Genomic DNA, 22,089 nt, shown 5'->3' on the forward strand with positions numbered 1-22,089 from the left:
CGGTTTAAGATTTCTTATGTTTATGGACTATTTGGTTAAGTTTAAGCATAGTTTAGATGTTAAGAATTTGGATTTATGATTCATAGTATTGTCGGTTATAGATGATGTGTAGTTGTTTTGTAGCGTCGTTGCGGTTTAATTCATGATAATTTGTATGTTGAGCCAATTGGTATGAGGCCAATTGTAGTAGTTAGATAAGATATAGAGTTGCAACTTTCATGTTGAGAGTGTTGCCAAATTATGAGGAGAAGCGGTGTTGCGATTCGATTTTAGTTGCAAAGAGTATATTGTTGGCTACAGAGGAGAGTGCACCCGCGGTCCATTTTGCAGTGCACCCGCGGTGTTTGGACAGAAGGTCTAGTGCACCCGCGGTCCATTTTGCAGTGCACCCGCGGTGTTTGGGCAGAGCAGCCACCGCACCCGCGGTAGAAAAGAAGCGCACCTGCGGTCGTTCCTTTGGATTTTTAGATGTTGTTCAGTACACGTAGCGCTCCCGCGGTGCAAAGGCTAGCGCACCCGCGGTCGATGTACAGTAAAATCGTGTTTTGAGATTTTAAATGATATAATACAAGGGTTGGTTCACTTCTCTCTCATTTCTCTCCTCACTTCTCGATTCTTCAGCTCCAAGGAGGCTAGGGTTCTCAATTTCTTCCATTTGTGCCTTTGATTCAAGCATCTTGTTGGGTATTTGAAGTGAGACAAGGTTCTTTTGGGTTCAAGGAGCTAAGGTAAACTTGTGGGTTTGGTTATTCTTGGATTATGGTGTCGGAGAAATCATGGGTTTGTTGATTGTGTTGGTTTATGGGTTTTATGGTATGGGTTTGTGATTATTAAGTTCTTGATGGTTCAATACATGGTTTATTGTTGTAGGTTTTGTACCAAGAGATTAGATTCAAGCTTCCTATTGGTTTTAAGTGGAATTCATTCCTTGTGCTCACATGAATTATATGTATTGTATTTCAATAGTTTTAACATGCTATTCCCTTCCATTTGATTCAGGTTATGTATTGATACACTTTGTTGTATACTAGAGGCATTTTTATGTCTCAATTATGTAAAAGGGAATGCAAGAGAAAAGAGCATTCAAAGTGCTTGATTTAATGCCAAAGAGAGAGTTCAAATTGATTTATTGGATTCATAAAGAGATAGTCAGAGATTGCATGCAATTAGTTGATCAACGACCATAGGCTTATATCCCAACAGAGTAATCGATTTATATCGATGGGATATAGGTACAGAGACAGAGATACTATTGAAATATCAATCCATCAGAGAAAAGAGAAATACCATCGTTATGTTCATGTTCTACTATATTATTCATGTTTAAAGAGTTAGATGATATTTAATGATTTCAAAGACATGTTTTACAGAGTATGATATGTATACATTGTTATGTAAGAAATCCACTTGCTGAGTTTTATACTCATTCCAGTTATTTCATGTGATGCAGATAAGAGTGACGGGCCAGTACGTTGATTGGAGCCGAGGTCATATGCATAGAAGATGGAAGGAAGAAGGCTATTTAGTTAGCATTTTGGACATGATCAAAAATGATATTTTGTATTTTGATGCAACACTTATTTGATCATGTATATACTTTTGATTGTATATATTGAAAATGTGTTTATGTCAAGAAAATTTTAAATCCTTCCTCCCTTCAAATAAAATTTAGAAAAATTCCGCTGTGTTATCATATGAAATCGGTCAGAGGTGTTACAGTTACTCAAAATATATCATTCATGTATCCAAAATAATTTCATTACAATATTTTAGCAATTTAATAATTTTCATGCATGCGGTCTATGTGGACTGATTTTCAGACGTTACAAGTTTACCTATCATGCTCATCTCAAACTTTTCCTACATCGACTTTGCAAATTTCTCATACAATTTTGAGTTATTTGAACAAAAAATTATACCGACAACATATATTTGAACTAGCAGAATAAGATCATTTTCAACAAACGTAAATAATATTTTATCAACAGAACCAATTTTAAAATCATGATGACAGGCTCGTGGTGCTTGTATTAATCCATACAAGGTTTTATTTAATATAATCACATTATTCGGTAAGGTATGTTTAACAAAACCTGGAGGGTTGTTTTACATTTACTTCTTCTTGCAGTTGGCCATTGAAAAAAAAAACACTCTTTACATCCATCGAAAACACTTTGAATTATTATAAGTAGCATAAACAAAAAATATTTTGATTGCCTCTAATCTATCTACTGATATAAATGTTTCATCAAAATCTATGTTTTCTTCTTGCCTAAAGTCTTGTGTGACTAATCATGTTTTATTTCTAATTACAAATCCTTCTTCATTCAGCTTGTTTCTATAGACCCACTGAGTTCCTATGACTGATTGGTGGATGGGCCTAGGAACTAAGCACTAAAATTTATGTATCTCAAATTGGTTTAGTTCATCATGCATTTCTTCAATCAAATTGTTATCCATTAAAGCTTCGTCTATCTTATTATGTTTTAATTGTTAAATAAAAGCTAAATGCGAAAATTCATTTAGCATATATTTTCTAGTTATTAGGGATGATGATGGGTTACCGATTACCAGAGATGGTGGGTGAGTCTTACTCTATTTGTAACATGGTCCGAGAGGATTGCTGTCAGCATTGTCCTGAGTAAGATTAGTTTGGTTCTCTTCAGTCGGGTTACCATCGTTTGGTTATCAACGTCGTCTTCTTGTTCCTCAATAACATGTCTAGTTGAGTGATCTAGAATCTCAGGTTCAATGATTGATGAATTCTCTTGTTCGCAATGTCCTCATCTTCACTTTCATGTTCCATATATGTATCTTTGATGCGCTTATTTAGATCAACAAGTTTAGTTTGGTTATTAGTCAGTTCGAGTTCATCAAACACAACATGAATGGTTTCTTCAACAATTAATGTATTTTTGTTAAACACACGAAAATCCTTATTGGCTGCAAAATAGCCAAAAATTATACCGACATATGATTTAACATTGAAAACAGATAAATGATTTTTTTCATTATTATGAATATAACACTTACAACCAAACACATGAATTAAGACACATTAGGTTTCCGATTATTCCATATCTCATAAGGTGTTTTACCAGATTTTTTATTAATCATTTTTCAATTATGTGTGTAGCATGCAGTGTTTATTTCTTCTACCAAAAATCTTTGAAAAATCTTGAAATCAGCAAGCATTGTTCTAGTAGCTTCTTTAAGGTTCTATTCAGTCTCTCAGCAACACCATTTTGCTGAGCGGTTATAGCTGCTGAGAAATTATGTTGGAATCCTTGATCATCTAGATAAGATTCAAGAACTTGTTTGTGAATTCAGTGCCGCCATCACTTTGAAACTGATCTATCCCACAAGATTTCTCATTGTGAATATGTTTTAGAAATCTGATCATCTGGGCACTAGCATGATACTTATCACTTTGGAAGATTACCCATGTGAATTTTTAAAAATCATTAATAATGACAAAGTTTGTTTCATTCGTGTGATGCTACATAAACATCAATATTTGTACATCACAAAAAAAAATACAAAATTTTAATTTGTCAAAATCTCATGATATATTGAATAAAAATTATCACGATATAATTGATGTAAATATTGATGTGTAATATATTGGATGTATTTTTAGGATTATCCATTTCATCCCCCCTGCAAGCTTAGTATTGATATGGGTCTAAAAAGATCCATGTGCAAGAGGTCAATTTACTTCCTTTGTTTTTAAACTAGATCTGACTTTCTTGCGTAACTAACAAGCTTAATAGACCTTATTTTTCATAAACTTGATTTTTGGTAAACCAATAATCAAATATTTCTTACACAAAATATTAATTGATTTAAAATTCATGTGATTAAGTCTTTTATGTCACAGCAGGGTTTATCGATTTTAACATGTATAAAACAAGTCGGTGATGCTAGATAATTGCTATTCAAATCAATTTATAGCTATTAGTATTTCTAATTCCATTCACTAAGATTTGATTATCAGCATCCTTAATTAAGGAGTTATTCTTATGGATTTCAACTAAGTAACCCTTATCATGTAACTGACTGATACAATTCAAGTTATAATATAAATTTTCAACGAACAAAATATCATTAATAATCACATTTTAATTAATAATCTTATCCTTACACATGGTCTTACCCTTCACATTATCACCAAAATAATTTTTGGGTCCCTCACATTTGATTAAATCAGTGAATAGTTGGGCTTTACCAATTATATGATTTGAACATCCATAGTCCAAGTACCATACTGAATTCTTCAACAAATCTTTCTTCTTGATCTACAAGCACAAATATGATTAACTGCGCTGCCCAATCCTATTTGAATCCAAACATGAATATTAGTCTTGATACTTCACCTTCTTGTTTTCTCGTTTGCAGCTTTCTCAATCTCAAGCCGCACCAACATCCAATTATCAGTTAAAGATTTTAACTTTTTTTAAAAATTAAATATTTACAAAAACATTACAATAAAATGTGATTTTAAAAAAAATTAAATAACTTGAATTAATTAAAACAAAATTTAAAAATAAAATATTTAAAAAAAAAAAGGATGGTGGGCATGTGGGGGGGTGGGCCAAGACTTGCCCATTCCTCACGCTTTTTGCTGGCGCGTGCTTGGTGTCTGGCAAGTGCCACAAAGCAAATTTAAAAAATATTAAAAAATTCAGTCAGAGCATTCAATCAATTGAATGCTTCACCAATGTGGATGCGACGATGATGATAAGGCTACAAGTCAAACTTGGGTACTGTTTTTGCTTAGGCTTTTTCTCGCTTAAACAGTACATTTTGGTGTTTGTGCAGAAACGATGGTCCATAATATGGTGTTAATGACCCCACCAATTGAAATCTAATCTTGTAGAGATCCCACTAAATTTCTTGCAAGTGAAAACAACTCCTTGACATTTTGTTTCTACAGATCCTCAGATTTGCTCGAGAATTTTCTGTAACCCACTTCGCACAGTGCAATTACCGGACTTTATCCTGTCGCGAGAAATCCCAAGATTTTGTAGTGCAAAAAATCCATTCTTTGTGCTAAACTACCAGTTATTCCTCAAGTTATCAGCACCCTTTTGGTTGAAAGTTCAAATCCACTCGAATCTTGTCACTTTCTAATAATTTTTTGGTTCTTGTTCATAAAAGCAGTCACTTTTTCTCTATGAGTCACCCACTCAAATCCACTAGCTGTAATTCATTCATTCTTGTTTGTTGGAGAATCCTTTTTTTCAGATTCCAACAAGTTTCTTCCATGGACGTGAAATTTCTTCAGTTTCTGTGTTTAAGTTTATGTGATTTGGTTCTTCTCTCGAGTGCTTTTACACCCCAGGATAATTACCTTATCAACTGTGGATCAAGCGCAAGTGCTGTAGTTTCTGATAACAGGCACTTTCTTGGGGATGCTTCGAAGAATGGTTCAATGTATTTGTCTGGAGGTAAATCTATTGCTTTAAAAAATCCAAACCCTTCTCCCAAATCTTCTGTTCTTTACGGCACAGCTAGAGTTTTCACTTCTGCTTCAAGCTATGAATTTGACGTCAAGAATCTTGGGATCCATTTAGTTCGGATGCATTTCTCTCCGTTTATTTCTCAGAAATATGATCTGAAAAATGGTAATTTTAGCGTTTTGGCAAACGGGGTTTTACTTTTGAGCAATTTTGGTGCTGATATTACTGTTCTTAAAGAGTTCTTCTTGGTGGTGGATAAAGAAAATTTGGAGATTTTGTTAAAGCCTAGTAGCGATTCAGATTTTGCGTTTGTGAATGCAATTGAGTTTTTTTCAGCTCCCAAAGATTTTGTTATTGACGCCGGTGGGCTAGCATTGATTACTTATGATGGGATTCAAGAATTTAAGCAGAATATCTCATCCCAAGTTCTAGAAACTGTTCATAGAATTAATGTTGGAGGGTCGAAAATAACACCGTTCAATGATACCCTTTGGAGATATTGGATCCCAGATGAAGATTATCTTAGCTTGAAAACTGCTGCCAGAATTGTTACTTCCAATGATCCGCCAAACTATCAACCCGGTGGGGCAACGCAGGAGAATGCCCCTGATAATGTGTATATGACTGCACAAGAAATGAACATAGCTAATGGGAGTTTGAATTTTTTGTTCAATATTACATGGGATTTCCCAGTTCTATCTGAGGATGATATATTCTTAGTCCGGTTACATTTTTGTGACATTGTTAGTATTGGACTTAACTCGTTGTACTTTAACATATATATAAATGGGATTACTGCGTATAAAGATGTTGATCTGTCTGTTCTTGCTTTCCACGAGCTCGCTACGCCTTATTATATTGATTTTGCGGTTGAAAACGCTAAAAAGTCAAATGTCATGCGTATTAGTGTTGGTCCTTCTGATTTGAGTAATACTTTGAAGAAAAATGCTATACTAAATGGAGTGGAGATCATGAGAATGGTGGATTTTGTTGCTTTACCGAAGACATCTAACAAGAAGCATGTGTGGATTTTGGTTGGTTCGATTGCTGGAGGATTTTTTGTGCTGATTTTGGCTACTACGGTGATTTTTTTCATTTGTTGTAAATGCAAGAAAAGAAGGGTAAAACCAAAACCAAGACGTTCTGAAAGTGTAGGTTGGACTTCTGTCCGTGGTAGCTCGTATGCAATTTCTGAAGGAACCGCACTTGCCTCTCCTGGCCCTTATGGATATTATGGTTTGAGGATTCCCTTTTCGGATATCCAGGCTGCCACAAATGATTTTGACAAGACTCTGGTTATTGGTTCAGGTGGTTTTGGCACCGTGTATAAAGGGATTCTTAAAGACAACATCAAGGTTGCTGTGAAGCGAGGCATGCCTGGTTCAAGGCAAGGAGTACCCGAATTCCAGACCGAAATTACCGTGCTGTCCAAGATTCGCCACTGCCATCTTGTTTCACTAGTGGGATATTGCGAAGAGCAATCTGAAATGATTCTTGTTTATGAGTATATGGAGAAAGGGCCGTTAAGACATCATTTGTACGGAACAACTTTACCACATTTATCGTGGAAACAAAGGCTGGAAATATGCATTGGGGCAGCTAGGGGCCTTCACTATCTCCACACTGGTTCGGCTCAAGGTATCATCCACCGCGATATCAAATCAACCAACATTTTACTTGATGAAAACTATGTTGCTAAGGTGGCGGATTTTGGTCTCTCAAGATCTGGTCCATGCCTTGATGAAACTCACGTAAGCACGGGAGTGAAGGGTAGTTTCGGATATCTAGATCCTGAATACTTTCGGAGGCAGCAACTTACGGATAAATCGGATGTGTACTCATTTGGGGTTGTTCTTTTCGAGGTTTTATGCGCTAGACCAGCTGTTGATCCATTGCTTAACCGGGATCAGGTGAATCTAGCCGAGTGGGCGATGGAGTGGCAAAAGAAGGGGTTCATTGAACAAATCGTTGATTGCCGTTTACTAGACCAGATAAAACCGAGCTCATTGAAAAAGTTCGGAGAAACAGCTGAAAAGTGTTTGGCTGAATATGGGGTCGACAGGCCGACAATGGGGGACGTCTTGTGGAACTTGGAACACGCATATCAACTTCAAACAAATGAGCCACAAGCTGCGACGGACAACATTTTATCTGATGATACAGGTGCTCCTAGGCTCATTCAGGGCGATCCCACGAGCAGTGAAGGTGTTGGTCAGGGGGGTAGCGGGGAGGGTCATTCGGACATTTCAACAACTCGAGTTTTTTCCCAGCTCCTGACCAATGAAGGGAGATGAGATTAGAGACTTATAGCTTATGAATTTTTTATTAACAGTTTAGCTACGTTGGGGCAATTGCCGAAGTTCGAAACTTTACATTGGATACAACCAAGGCATACACCTTATCGACGAAAGCAGATCGGCAAATGCTCCTTGCCTTGAACCAGTTAAACTACGTTGGGGCAGTTGTTCACTCGCTTGCATCTTTTGTTATTTTTTCCTTCTCCCTTTTGTATGGAAGCCAGATAACTTTCAATTTTAATTGGTTAATCTTGTAATGGACGATCTCACTTATTTTTTATATAGTTTACAAGGTTTTGCCGTTAAAAAAATAAGAAGTTAGGATTGTTTGTTGATACATTATTCTTGTTTTCTTTTTACTTTCAAGATACTAGCAGCAACACGCAATGCTACGTAATATATAAATATTATGTGTTGTTTTTATATAATATGATAATTATTTTAAAAAAAAAAATTTTGAAATTATTTTAAAAGTATTTGATTTTAATATGATATGTCTTTTTTTTTTTTTTTGCAATTTTATAGTTTTGTGGGTTTTTTTTTTTTTTTTGTAATTTAAGATTGAGCATATAAGGCCATCTCCAATCCATATCCTCTATTTTTCATCCTCTATCCTCCAAAATAGAGATCCATGATCTCTATTTTCAAACACCTTCTCCAACCCATATCCTCTAAATATTACTAAATACTCTATTTCTTTAATTTATTTCATTTTCAATTCATATCCTCTAAATATTAATTACCAAATAATTTTTTTTAATTTATTTCATTTTCGAACACATACACACATATAATTAATTAATTTCATGATATATTATTTAACTAAACTTAATTAATTCGCTAAACATGGCACAACTACATGTAATTCGCTTATTAATTTTCAAAAGGACTATATGGCAATTTTTAAATATTTATTTTGTAATTATTTTTCACCCCTTTTCAATCCTCTATATGAACAGTGATACTCCATAAATAGAGGATCACTGTTGCATACTCTAAAATGGAGGAAACAAATAGAGTACGGTTGGAGAAGATTTCATCCTCCATAATGGAGGATTCCTCCATTATGGAGGACGGTTGGAGATGCCCAAGAGAACAACTATGTGTTCTTGCTTTATAGTATAGATGTAACGTAAAGTACAATGCAAAAACATGTGTGAGACGGTTTTACGGGTCGTATTTTGTGAGATGAATATTTTATTTGGGTCATTCATGAAAAGGTATTACTTTTTTACGCTAAGAGTATTACTTTTTATTGTGAATATCGGTATGGTTGACCCGTCTCACAGATAAAGATTCGTAAGACCGTCTCACAAGAGATCTACTCTACGTACAAATATTATGTGTGTTTGTATATAATATGATATTTATTTTGATTTTTTTATTTTAAAATTATTCGATTTTAATGGGATACATCTTTATTTGTCATTCGATAGTTTTGTGGGTTTTTTGTAATTTAAGATTAAGCATATATCATCTCGCATTGTATATATATAATATAGATATATAATACCGTACATTTTTACCCAAAAAAAAAATTTTGACTTACTTTTAAAGTCAGATGAGATAGTTACAATTGAATTTCGAAGGAAATAGAGACTCGGGTGTTTTGTACGTATACCTCATTGTAGCTCTAAAATACTTCAGTTTATGCTCTTACATATTTTTTTGATTAGTCAACACTCAAAATTCTCTCTAAAAGATTACATGAGATGGCGCAGCGTTGCCTACGCGCTAATGTCGGATTTCATATTTTTCTGGCAACAAATAATATTTTTTTAAGGAGAAATAAATATTTTCACCACAAAAAATATATTATTAGTAAAATTTAATATCCATAAATATTAAATTTATCCAAAAATTATTTCTTTTAATCTTGCTATATGTATATGTATACATACATATAAAAGATCCATTTAATTGAGTTTCATAGAACAAAAAAATTACTTTATAATTGAATCTCGTGCTAAAGTTGCGATTTAATTTCACACGCTATACAAGTCATCTGCTTAATTTTTAAAAAAATATATTTATAAGCTTTAAATTGGTCATTGAACGTAATTTTATTTTTATTTCTAAATTGCAAAGAACATCGTATCCCCACTGCTCAAAATCATTGGACTGATTTCGAGATTCCCCATTTTGAATTGTTGCTTTACAAAGTATAAAAAAATAATAATAATAAAAATAATAATTCAATCATAGCCATACAGTATTCAAACGTTGATTCCAGCTCAAATTTCAGGTGCGTGTATGTATATTATATACACGCACACACTGGTACAAAGAGAGTCAATCGAGGTTGTGTGCAAGTGTGTTTTCTGGAGGGACTTGGGTTTTTGAATTGGGTGGAAATTTGAGGGAAAGTTTGGAGTTTTTGTGAACGATGGAGGTGGTTCTCAATATAAACGACGTGACGAATAGTGGGAATGAGAAAACGGACAATGCAATTATGCAGATCAACAAGATTTTCAAAGATGGGATTGGAATCGGCGGCATCTTCCACAGCGCTGTTCAGGTTTCTGAATCCCGTTGTATTTGTTTATCTTTTTGGTTAGTTCTTGGTTTGCTTTTTCTGTCACTAGATTATGTGTCAGATTCAGTGTTCTACCTTGCTTTCTGGGTTTCATTTATTTATCTATTTGGGGGATTGTGAGTTTAGTTTGCTATGAAAACTTGAAATTGCTGGTTTCTTCGTTCATTGGTCGCTTCACATAGCTGGATCTTACATGATATCTAACTGTTTTGGTTCATCTTGTGCTCTCTAGCTTCATAAAGACATGGGATTGCTGTTTTTGTAAGAAATATGACACATATTAAAAGAAGCGTGGCATGTAGGAATTGACGACGGCTAAGAAGCCTACTATTTTTTTGACGAACAGCACATGCAGTCTCAAATTTTTGAAAAATTGAGACGTGCACGCACCTCTTCTTTGACAATCAAGCTCTCACAATAAACTCGTTGATGGTATGAGATGCCTATAAATAGCAGCGATTGAGGTCCCTAAGCACACACCTCAAATAAGAAAAATATACACCATCTATAGAGAAAGTGCAGTGCTTAAAAGACTTCAATCGGAGGAAAAGCAGAGAAATCAAAAATTTTCAATGGCCGGAGATAGTTCTCGATCCGCTTCCGCATATTATATATCATGTTAGAAAATTTCTGACATTTTGTATTAGAGCCGTGATACCTCTTCCTTGAAAATATTTGAATTCATCATTAAATTTTAGGGAAAAGAATTTCAAGTTTTACGTAAGAAACTTAAAATTGAAGATCGGATAAAACAATATTAAGAAACTTACCTTATAATTTTGCTCTCGGTTGAAATCTTGAAAATCGAAAAAGGTTTTTGAAATTTGATAGCCGGAGAGAAATTGCCGAATGTTGAAGATGATTCTGGCTTCAATACTGAATTGTGAATGTATAATAACGTGCATGTGAGGGAGACAATAGAATTGAAAGCATTGTCGATAATCATTAAATTTTTTAATTAAAAAAATTTAATTAAAAAATTTAATGATGCGGGACCCACAAGTTGATCATGTGTCAGTATGTTTCAATTTTATTTATTATTATTTTTTTAAAAAAAATTAATAATAATAATAATAATTAAAGTGAGACCCACAATTAATTATGCAGGGACACACATGTTGGTAATAATTCGATTTTTATTATTATTGTTTTAAAAATAAAAATAAAAATAAATAAATAATGATTAATGTGTTATTAAGTTATATGTATAATTCAGTATACATATAGCATTTGGTCAAATAATTTGTACACATTAGAATAATTCCAAATTCGACGTAATTTATAATACATGTTTAGAAATTATTTTTTCATGTTAGATATAATGTCAAATATTATGGATAAGTGTTTGATGTGTACATACAAATTTAATATTATGTTTGCATTTATTTTTAAGTTTTTTAAATGCAAACTGTATTGAAAAATATTTTGGTAAATCAATATTCACATTATGTTCATATTAAATTTAAATTATATTGAGTTGTTTATAATTTAAATTGAACATATCAAGTAAGATGTAAATATAATATTTAAAATAAAATATTTCAGATGTTCACAAATGAACAAATAATCCTCACTTTATCACTATTCTGATAAAAGAGAAAAACTGATGAGGAGCCCACATTTTAACGTAAATGTGATCCTCACTTTATCACTACTCTGATTGAAGAGAAAAACTGATGGTGATTATATTTGTTCATATTAAGTAAAAATGTGAATATAAAGTTATTAAATGAAAAAATTTTGCTTCACATAAATGTGGATAATTAAAGTGAATAATAATTATAATGTGACATGAGAAAACATGATCTGGAGAGTTCTTCATAGATCGGTTTAAATTGCCTTGACTTGCCACTGGTCTCCCTGAGAAATGTTGTTCTGACTAAGAGTTAGGTATTTAAAGGGCCTTAGCACTACCTATCTTTCCTAGGAGCACTCTTGGAAAATGTTGATTATGTTACTAAATAATTGTTATATAAAGTATTAAAGTAAAGCCAAAATTATGTCCGGTGAACCGTATAATTTTAAATAATTGAGGAATAGCCACAGCATCCTTAATTATGTGAAAATTATGCATTAAGTGGATTTGGATCACATAATGGACATCAATTGTAATTAATTATATAAACATAACAAATTTTACCCCACATGGATTTTTATTATATTTATATAAGTAATTAGGTTAAAATATCAAATTATATTTTTCTTAATATACCCACAGGAGTTATGGAAAATACATTTTGATAGTTTTATCATAAAGTTACAGAAAAGTCTTATTGAATTAAAATTTTAGCCCACAGGCAAATTTATGTCACTAGATTTTTAAAACATGAATTATATTGGTAAAAAATGATATTGTCTCAAAATTTTAAGCATATGATATTTTGTGCAGTTATGAAACCTGCGAGTTTTTCTGATATGAAATGTGACGTTCCTGAACTAAAGGGCGATAACTATAAAATATGGAAAGAAAGAATTCTTCTTCAATTAGGGTGGATGGATATTGATTATGCTATACGGAAAGACGAACCATCTACTATTACTAAAAACAGCATTTCGGATGATGTTGATCTTTATGAAAAATGGGAGCGATCTAATCGACTCTGCATAATGTTCGTAAAGACCAAAATCTCTGCTGGTATGCGTGGTTCTGTCGACCAGCATAATAATGTCAAAGAATTACTGAAGGCTATTGATGAACAGTTTCAGTCTTCAGATAAGGCACTTGCAAGCACCCTTATTATGGAATTCTCTTCATTAAGGCTCACTAGTGTAAGAGGTGTGCGAGAGCACATAATGAAAATGTGGGACATAGCGGCTCGGCTAAAGACACTAGAAGTGAAAATGTCTGAAACTTTTCTTGTGCGCTATATTTTATGTACTCTTCCACAACAATATGGACCCTTCAAAATTTCCTACAACACACATAAGGATAAATGGTCAATCAATGAATTAATGACCATGTGTGTTCAAGAGGAAGGAAGGTTGTTAATGGAAACGAGTAATAATGTTTTTATGACTACACAAAGAAAGTATAAAAATCAAGCCAAAGTCAAGGGAAAAGGGAAAGGAATAATTCCACTCCAACCTGATATCAAGAAAGAATCCAAGTGTTTCTTCTGTAAAAAGACGGGACACATAAAGAAGGATTGCATTAAATTTAAGGACCGGCTTGAAAAAAAAGGTATTTCTACTTCATTAGTCTGTTATGAATATAATATGGTTGATATAATTTATAACATATGGTGGATTGATTCTAGTTCTACAATCCATGTTACAACTACTTTGCAGGGTATGCAAAACCTAAGGAAGCCAATAGAAAATGAACGGAGCATCTATTCAGGAAACAAGATGTCTTCGCATGTGGAGGCTATTGGGACTTGCTGCCTTATATTGGATAGTGGTTTTATTTTAAAATTGAAAAAGACATTTTATGTTCCTAGTTTTTCTAGGAATTTAATTTCAGTTTCAAAACTTGTACCTTTTGGTTATTCATTTCAGTTTTTGGATAAATCAATAAATTTGTTTTATAAATCAAATCTTATTGGAAATGGTACAATGGTTGATGGTCTTTTATCTATTTCTTTACAAAATAATAACACCACTATGCATGTTCAAGGAGGTATTAAAAGATGTGTTATAAATAAAAATTCCTCTATGCTATGGCATTCGGAGATTGGGACAAATCTCCATAGAGAGAATTAAAAGATTAGTAAATGATGGAGTACTCAGTACTTTAGATTTTATTGATTTTGAGACTTGTGTGGACTGTATTAAGGGAAAACAGACCAATAAGTCTAAAAAGGGTGCCAAGAGGAGTACAGAAATATTAGAAATCATACATTCAGACATTTTCACTTCTAGTGTCTTTAGCCGAGCCGCTATGTCCCACATTTTCATTATGTGCTCTCGCACACCTCTTACACTAGTGAGCCTTAATGAAGAGAATTTCATAATAAGGGTGCTTGCAAGTGCCTTATCTGAAGACTGAAACCGTTCATCAATAGCCTTCAGTAATTCTTTGACATTATTATGCTGGTCGACAGAACCACGCATACCAGCAGAGATTTTGGTCTTTATGAACATTATAAAGAGTCGATTAGATCGCTCCCATTTTTCATAAAGATCAACATCATCCGAAATGCTGTTTTCAGTAATAGCAGATGGTTCATCTTTCCGTATAGCATAATCAATATCTATCCACCCTAATTGAAAAAGAATTTTTTCTTTCCATATTTTATAGTTATCGCCCTTTAGTTCAGGAACGTCACATTTCATATCAGAAAAACTCGCAGGTTTCATAACTGCACAAAATATCATATGCTTAAAATTTTGAGACAATATCATGTTTTACCAAAATAATTCATGTTTTAAAAATCTGGTGATATAAAATTTGCCTGTGGGCTAAAATTTTAATTCAATAAGACTTTTCTGTAACTTTATGATAAAACTATCAAAATGTATTTTTCATAACTCCTGTGGGTATATTAAGAAAAATATAATTTGATATTTTAACCTAATTAGTTATATAAATATAATAAAAATCACAGTGGAGTAAAATTTATTATGTTTATATAATTAATTACAATTGATGTCCATTATGTGATTCAAATCCACTTAATGCATAATTTTCACATAATTAAGGATGTTGTGGCTATTCCTCAATTATTTAAAATTTTACAGTTCACCAGACATAATTTTGGCTTTACTTTAATACTTTATATAATAATTATTTAGTAACATAATCAACATTTTCCAAGAGTGCTCTCAGGAAAGATAGGTAGTGCTAAGGCCCTTTAAATACCTAACTCCTAGTCAGAGCAACATTCCTCAGGGAGACCAGTGGCAAGTCAAGGCAATTTAAACCGATCTATGAATAACTCCCCAGATCATGTTTTCTCATGTCACCTTATAATTATTATTCACTTTAATTATCCACATTTATTTGAATCTTTATAAGCCAAAATTTTTTCATTTAATAACTTTATATTCACATTTTTACTTAATATGAACAAATACAATCACCATCAGTTTTTCTCTTCAATCAGAGTAGTGATAAACTGAGGATCACATTTACTTGAAAATGTGGCCTCCTCATCAGTTTTTCTCTTTTATCAGAGTAGTGATAAAGTGAGGATTATTTGTTCATTTGTGAACATCTGAAATATTTTATTTTAAATATTATATTTACATCTTATTTGATATGTTCATTTTAAATTATAAACAACTCAATATAATTTAATATGAACATAATGTGAATATTGATTTACCAAAATATTTTTGAATACAGTTTGCATTTAAAAAACTTAAAACTAAATGCAAGCATAATATTAAATTTGCATGTACACATCAAACACTTATCCATAATATTTGATATTATATCTAACATGCAAAAATAATTTCTAAACATGTATTAGAAATTACGTCGAACTTGGAATTATTTTAATGTGTACAAATTATTTGACCAAATACTATATGTATATTGAATTATACATATAACTTAATAATACATTAATCATTATTTATTTATTATTATTATTATTTTTTAATTTTAAAAACAATAATAATAAAAACCGAATTATTACCAACATGTGGGTCCCGCATAATTAATTGTGAGTCTCACATTAATTATTATTATTATTATTATTATTATTTTTAATTTTTTTAAAAATAATAATAATAAATAAATAAATATAATTGAAATATACCGACACATGATTCAATTATCAACTTGTGGGTCCCGCATCATTAAATTTTTTTTTAATTAAAAAATTTAATGATTATCGACAATGCTTTCAATTCTATTGTCTCCCACACATGCACGTTATTATACATTCACAATTCAGTATTGAAGCCAAAATCATCTTCAACATTCGGCAATTTATCTCCGGCTATCAAATTTCAGAAACCTTCTTCGATTTTCAAGATTTCAACCGAGAACAAAATTACTAAGTAAGTTTCTTAATATTTTTTTATCTGATCTTCAATTTTAAGTTTCTTATATAAAACTTAAAATTCTTTTCCTAAAATTTAATGATATGAAATCAAATATTTTCAAGGTAGAGGTATCACGGCTCTGATACCAAATGTCAGAATTTTTCTCAAAAATCATGTTTTCACGTATATATAAACATGATATATAATATGCGGAAGCGAATCGAGAATTACCTTTGGTCATTAAAAATTTTTATTTCTCTGCTTTTCCTCCGATTGAAGTCTTCCAAGCACTGCACTCTCTCTATAGATGGTGTATATTTTTCTTATCTGAGGTGTGTGCTTAGGGACCTCAATCGCTGCTATTTATAGGCATCTCATACCATCAACGAGTTTATTATGAGAGCTTGATTGTCAAAGAAGAGGTGCGTGCACGCAGGGACGTAGCCAGAAAATATTTTAATCCTGGGCTGTGAGGGGAACATTTTTGGAAGAGTATTGAGATGGGAACAAACCTGACCTCTGAGCCAACGAAGGTTGTGGGGGGAACAACAGGTTTTACGTGAAATTTCCAACCAGTCTCTTGTTTTCATTTTGGGGAGACAACTGTGAAAGAAAACCCTCTGGAAATAGGCTAAAAATTGGGCTAAAAATTGAAAATGCAAGGCTAAAAAAAAAACTCAATCCATATTCCTCACTAGGCCCAAAAATGTAGACTGGGCTGGAGCCCACCCCAGCCTTTGGGGTGGCTCCGTCCCCGTTCACGTCTCAATTTTTCAAAAATTTGAGGCTGCATGTGTTGTTCGTCAAAAAAATGGTAGGCTTCATGGCCGTCGCCAAATAGATGGTGTATATTTTTCTTATCTGATGTGTGTGCTTAGTGACCTCAATCGGAGAAAAAGCAGGGAAATCAAAAAATTTCAATGACCGGAGGTAATTCTCGATCCGCTTCCGCACATTATATATCATGTTTATATATACGTGAAAACATGATTTTTGAGAAAAATTCTGACAGTTTTATCAGAGTTTTCGTTTTCTTGAAAGGTTTATGGTGATGAGGAATGGTCATTCGGGTTCTGTGAACATGGCACTGGAGTGTTTAGCTGTTCATCAACAAAGAATCCTATGTATACATTTCGTGAAAGCATTAAACTTGGCGAGACAACATTCACTATCTTTAAGGTCAATCAGATCCTAAGGGAACTCGGTAGGGAGTGGTCTGGATACTCGTATGATTTGTTATCTAAAAATTGCAATCATTTCTGTGATGAGCTTTGTGAAAGACTCGGTGTGCCAAAGCTTCCAGGTAAATAACTGCAGTTCTTTTACTCTTGTTTGTCTCGCATTCACGACATGTAATTCAAAATGTTTAATCCCATGCATCTCTTGGAGATTGTGGTTCATTAATATGTTTGTCTCTCAGATCAGAACACATGCAGTTCTGCTTATTATTTGGATAATTTATAAAAAGTGGATTGATAATTGGAGTTGAAGTGTTTTTCTACTGGTAGAACATGAAACTTTGAAGAAATTTAGTTTGAAAATTGGCAATCTCGCTGTTTATTCATACAATCTTTATTCATGGCTCGTCTTCTTCTTATATGACGAAAATAAATTCAATTTTGACCGTTTTACCATGCTAAGCTAATTTTTTTTATAATGACACCTAAAAATTTCATGACAAGATTCACTTGTCTAGCTTTAGTATTAGTTGAGGTGATTTGATAATGAATTTATTCTTGTAGATGTGTTAAGTTATTCTTTAGATTATGTCGTGCATTGGAAGGAACACCTTAAATTGCCTGACCACTGCATCCCAGATAGATAATTGATGCAGAATTGGATTCAAACACATCCGTGTCATTTTCCTTGGCTATCTACAACACTGCTCTTATAGGTTTTGCAACAGGTTGGATAAACAGGTTTGCGCATGCAGGGGATACCGCTGTAGAAATAGCTGGAAACACAGCCTATCGAGTAAGATGATCTTTCACTTTGTAGTTTCCTTTGATCGTAATTATACTCTAGCATTTTGACGTTCAGCAAATTTGATAGTAATTGTCATTGAGTGTCAGTTGCACTCTTATTGTGCTTGCTTTATCTTCAAGAACGTATATTGTTGCTTATGTTTAAAGGTGAAAGCATGGTTGTTTACTACTTCTGTTCTTTTCTAAATATATACATGCGTGTTTCTATGTGATTAGCACTTGTTTTAGGATATATATTATTATATATAAACATTCCACGCAAATAGACGCTTGCAAAGCCCGAAACTTCGAACCTGTTCAGAACCTGCTGTAATTCTGTACCTCGTTCATTTTCTGTAACAGTTTAGGCAAGCAAAAGCCGAAATTGTAACTGCTAGCAAGGTGGCATACCGGTTTTTAGCAGGAGTTGCTTCCAACAATCAGATCAACTCTCCAAACTCCCCTGGCAATACTTCCAACCGAGGAAGTCCTAGACTCCAATCTGCCTGGTTCAAGAACCTTATGTCAACTGGTGCCAAACCTTCAAGTAGTTTGGAACTGGAAAATCAGGATGAAGATGTGACACTCCAGAGACAGAGACAAGAAGATTTGAGGTCAAACTCTTGACATGATATCTGATATTATATTAACTTCAGCATTCTTTGAATTGAACGCCGAGACCAAAAAACTTTGCAATGTATTTTTGTTATAGTTATTGTGGATTGTTGTATAATGTTAAACATGAATTTTGTAAACCACTTTTCCCAAGTGCTGGAATTAATAGTTGTACTTCACTTCCACATCGTTGTCTTTCATTTTTAGTCTCCCCGGGTCAATGGTGGAGATGAACGTATTATTTCGGAATTGTTTCTCTTACATGAATCGAAGTTTGTTCGAAGGCTCGAACAATTGTTACGATTACATTTGCAAATGTTTCTTGTAGGTTACAATCTGAGTGTGAGTGTGAGTGTGAGTGTGAGTGTGAGTGTGAGAGTGAGCGTGTGTTCAATTGATGATAATATATCCTCAGGACAAACTTATTGGACCAGTTGCATTCAGATATTCAGATAAAAAGGTAAAAAACATTACAAAAACTTCGACTAAAAATCAAACAAAGACAGACTTCACAAGGCCCACGTACGTTTGAAACATGTCCGAAAATACCAGTTTGAAATCCGAAAGAAATTAAGAAAGTTAAGTCAGATCTATTCAGGGACATATATACATAACACATTATTCAGAACAAAAACTAGTGCAGCGTCACATCTTGAGATGATTGTTTATTCACCCTCTGACCATTTTGTTGAAGACACAAGTGTCGACCCGCGCATCATCGGCTATTTTAAGGGATGAAACAGCCTGAGCAGTAAGATAGTCCACAGACAAACCAACAGTGCCCAATCGTTCCTCGCCAAACCATCTAGGGTAAAATTCTCCTACCAAAGGAGAAGATGGCACCATCAAGTTCGAATTTACTCCGTGATTTGACATGGCCCGATTGTTACAAGCATCAGAAACCAAACCAATATTTTCAAGGGAATATTTCGACAAATTTTGATAAGGAAGAAAAGACCGTCTTTCCCCAAAGAGGTTGCCACCATTTACTGAAAGATCCCACAAGTTCCGCCCCTCATCCTCAAGGATTGTGCTTTTTGAATCTTCCGAATCTTCACCAAGTAGGACATGTAGAGCAACCGCCTCAGCTATTGCAGCACCTTCTTCATCAAGCCTATCCTGCTCTTCTTTCTTCTTCTGCTTCTTTTTTTCAAGTTCCAAACGTATGGCAGCAGAAGTAGCCAAAGCCTTTTCCAAGCGCCTCTTTTTCTTCTCTGCCTGCTTAATCCGATCCAATTCGTCTTTCCCTTGTTTCTTCTTGGCTTTCTTAACACCAACTGCTACCTTAGGACACTCCATCATAACCAGTAGCACCGAACTCTGATACTACGATTTTCCTGTGCACTCAACTTATTATTCTAAGTTCCCTGATTGTTTCCCAGGACAAACATCCGTATAATGTACACATTATCTGGTCAACTATATGTGCTTCCTTTCTCTTTTGAAACTTGTTAATCAACACTTGAAAAACTAAAAAATTAAAACTTGGGAACTAAAAGGTACTAATATATGAGCTTCTATCTAAACCCACTCGGGTCTGAAGGAATACCGCATTTTACGCACACTACATTCCCAAAAAGAAGTAACAGGAGATAGAAGAAGTGAAAACTTGTAACCAATAATGGATCCGCCTATCTTCATTCTTCCCAATTTTCCACAACCCTTGCCAACTATGTGAAACGAGTGAAATAAAAGGATGACCGACCCTATAAAAGCTAACTTAAAATTTCATTCCTTTCTGTTTTGAGTTTAGAAACTCACATGGCTTTCCCTCCTGCAATAGATATGTATATCTCAGTACCGCAGTGTCTCATCTTACAAAAATCAAAGTTTCAGTAAAATAATTCGAAAACATATTGACACACACCAAATAAAAAAAATGGATCAAGTAAACGACTAAAAGGAACAACAAATAAACACATTGCAACGTAATATTAGTTGCACCTCCATCATTAATTAACAAGCTGCCATGACAAACGCAAGAACCCAAAAAAAAAAGCACAACAGAATTATCAAGATCACCAGGAAATCAAAGGATAGAAACAATCAAAGTAGCAAATCCTCTAAATAAAATCTTCAAGAAAATAAAAAAAAGGAAGTCTACGAATCAAAGCTATAACTAGAACGATTAGTCCCACTGTCAATTCTTGTGCATAATAAAATAACCCAATTTTAATAACCATATTCTGAAACAACAAAGAAACAGGAAGAAGTAAATAATTTCAATAGCATCAGTGTAATTTCAACGCAACATCAGTGTAATTTCAACGCAAAAACATATTACCCCTAAATCGCAGATCCCATTAAAAGAATTGAAACATTGCCTGCCATCATAAAACTGCACCTTACTTTAATCCAAGATCAATAATCCAAAATCCCTATAACACACACATGATCCACTTAACCACACTCCAAACTCCAAATTCTGGCAACCAAAATTCATTTTCATGCTTTAATCAACAACCGAATAAAAAAAACCCAGATCAAAATCCAACCAAAACAAATAGATCAATCCATGAACATCAAAAGCCCACAAATTTAAGAGTTGAATAACCAAACCTGTTGAAACTCAGTAAAGAAAAAGAGCAAACGACCCTTTTACAATAAATAGAAACCCGTGGAGTTGGATCTTGAATTTTAGAGCAGATTAGATCTATAAATCAATGGCTGTGTGCTTGAGACATGGGATGGGTAAAATAACTGATCGCATGAGATTGGCAGAGGGAAGAGACGGAGGTGAGTAGGAGAGGGAAGGGTAAAAGTGGAAATTCACGAGGGGTGGAGACATGTGTCCATCGAAAGGTTCGGTCATTCAATTTAGCCGGCCCCCACTGTTTGGATAATTCTATAGATTATTGTGAGAATGGAGGGCGGATCCACCGTCGGTCGATCTCGTCGGTTAATCAACGGTGCAGATCTCACATTTAGATAACCATCTAGATTATGTTTGAAATTTTGAATTTTGATTTCATTTCTCATTTAAAATTTAGAATAAACCAAAATCATATAAAAAAAATCTATTTAATTTTTTATTTTATTTTTAAAAAATAATTTTTTTATTGCATATTACGTTAGAGATGAAGAATTTTTATATGAAATAGGATTTTACATTCAATAATTTTTCTGTCAAATATAACTTTTGTTATTTAGTAGATCTCTTGTTAGACGATTTCACGAATCTTTATATGTGAGACAGGTTAATCCTACCGATATTCACAATTAAAAATAATATTTTTTCATGGATGACCCAAATAAAATATTTGTCTCACAAAATATGATAT

The 22,089-nt window shown here is 33.5% G+C and overlaps 3 protein-coding genes across 4 annotated transcripts; 2 read left to right on the top strand and 1 right to left on the bottom strand.

Annotated features, from left to right (window-relative positions):
- Positions 1-4,827: 4,827 nt before the first annotated feature.
- Positions 4,828-8,075, top strand: LOC142530829 (putative receptor-like protein kinase At5g24010). The gene has a single exon (XM_075636679.1). The coding sequence runs from the start codon at positions 5,177-5,179 to the stop codon at positions 7,754-7,756; it is 2,580 nt and encodes an 859-aa protein (XP_075492794.1). The 5' UTR covers positions 4,828-5,176; the 3' UTR covers positions 7,757-8,075.
- A 1,766-nt stretch (positions 8,076-9,841) lies between these two features.
- LOC142531839 (uncharacterized) lies at positions 9,842-19,006 on the top strand. The gene is made up of 4 exons (XM_075638111.1): positions 9,842-10,277; positions 17,271-17,532; positions 18,136-18,203; positions 18,557-19,006. The coding sequence occupies exons 1-4, from the start codon at positions 10,146-10,148 to the stop codon at positions 18,818-18,820; spliced, it is 726 nt and encodes a 241-aa protein (XP_075494226.1). The 5' UTR covers positions 9,842-10,145; the 3' UTR covers positions 18,821-19,006.
- Positions 19,007-19,294: 288 nt separating this feature from the next.
- Positions 19,295-21,594, bottom strand: LOC142531010 (uncharacterized). 2 transcript variants are annotated; one of them, XM_075636986.1, is made up of 2 exons: positions 21,403-21,594; positions 19,295-20,582 (listed from the first exon to the last, which is right to left on the bottom strand). In XM_075636986.1, exon 2 carries the CDS (start codon positions 20,108-20,110, stop codon positions 19,478-19,480), a length of 633 nt encoding a protein of 210 aa, XP_075493101.1. In that variant the 5' UTR covers positions 20,111-20,582; positions 21,403-21,594; the 3' UTR covers positions 19,295-19,477. The 2 variants fall into 2 exon arrangements, with proteins under 2 accessions (XP_075493101.1, XP_075493100.1); XM_075636985.1 differs by having other exon boundaries at positions 21,368-21,594.
- Between the last annotated feature and the right edge of the window lie 495 nt (positions 21,595-22,089).

This window comes from Primulina tabacum, chromosome 17 (assembly GCF_025594145.1).
Source record: "Primulina tabacum isolate GXHZ01 chromosome 17, ASM2559414v2, whole genome shotgun sequence".
Taxonomy (NCBI): domain Eukaryota; kingdom Viridiplantae; phylum Streptophyta; class Magnoliopsida; order Lamiales; family Gesneriaceae; genus Primulina; species Primulina tabacum.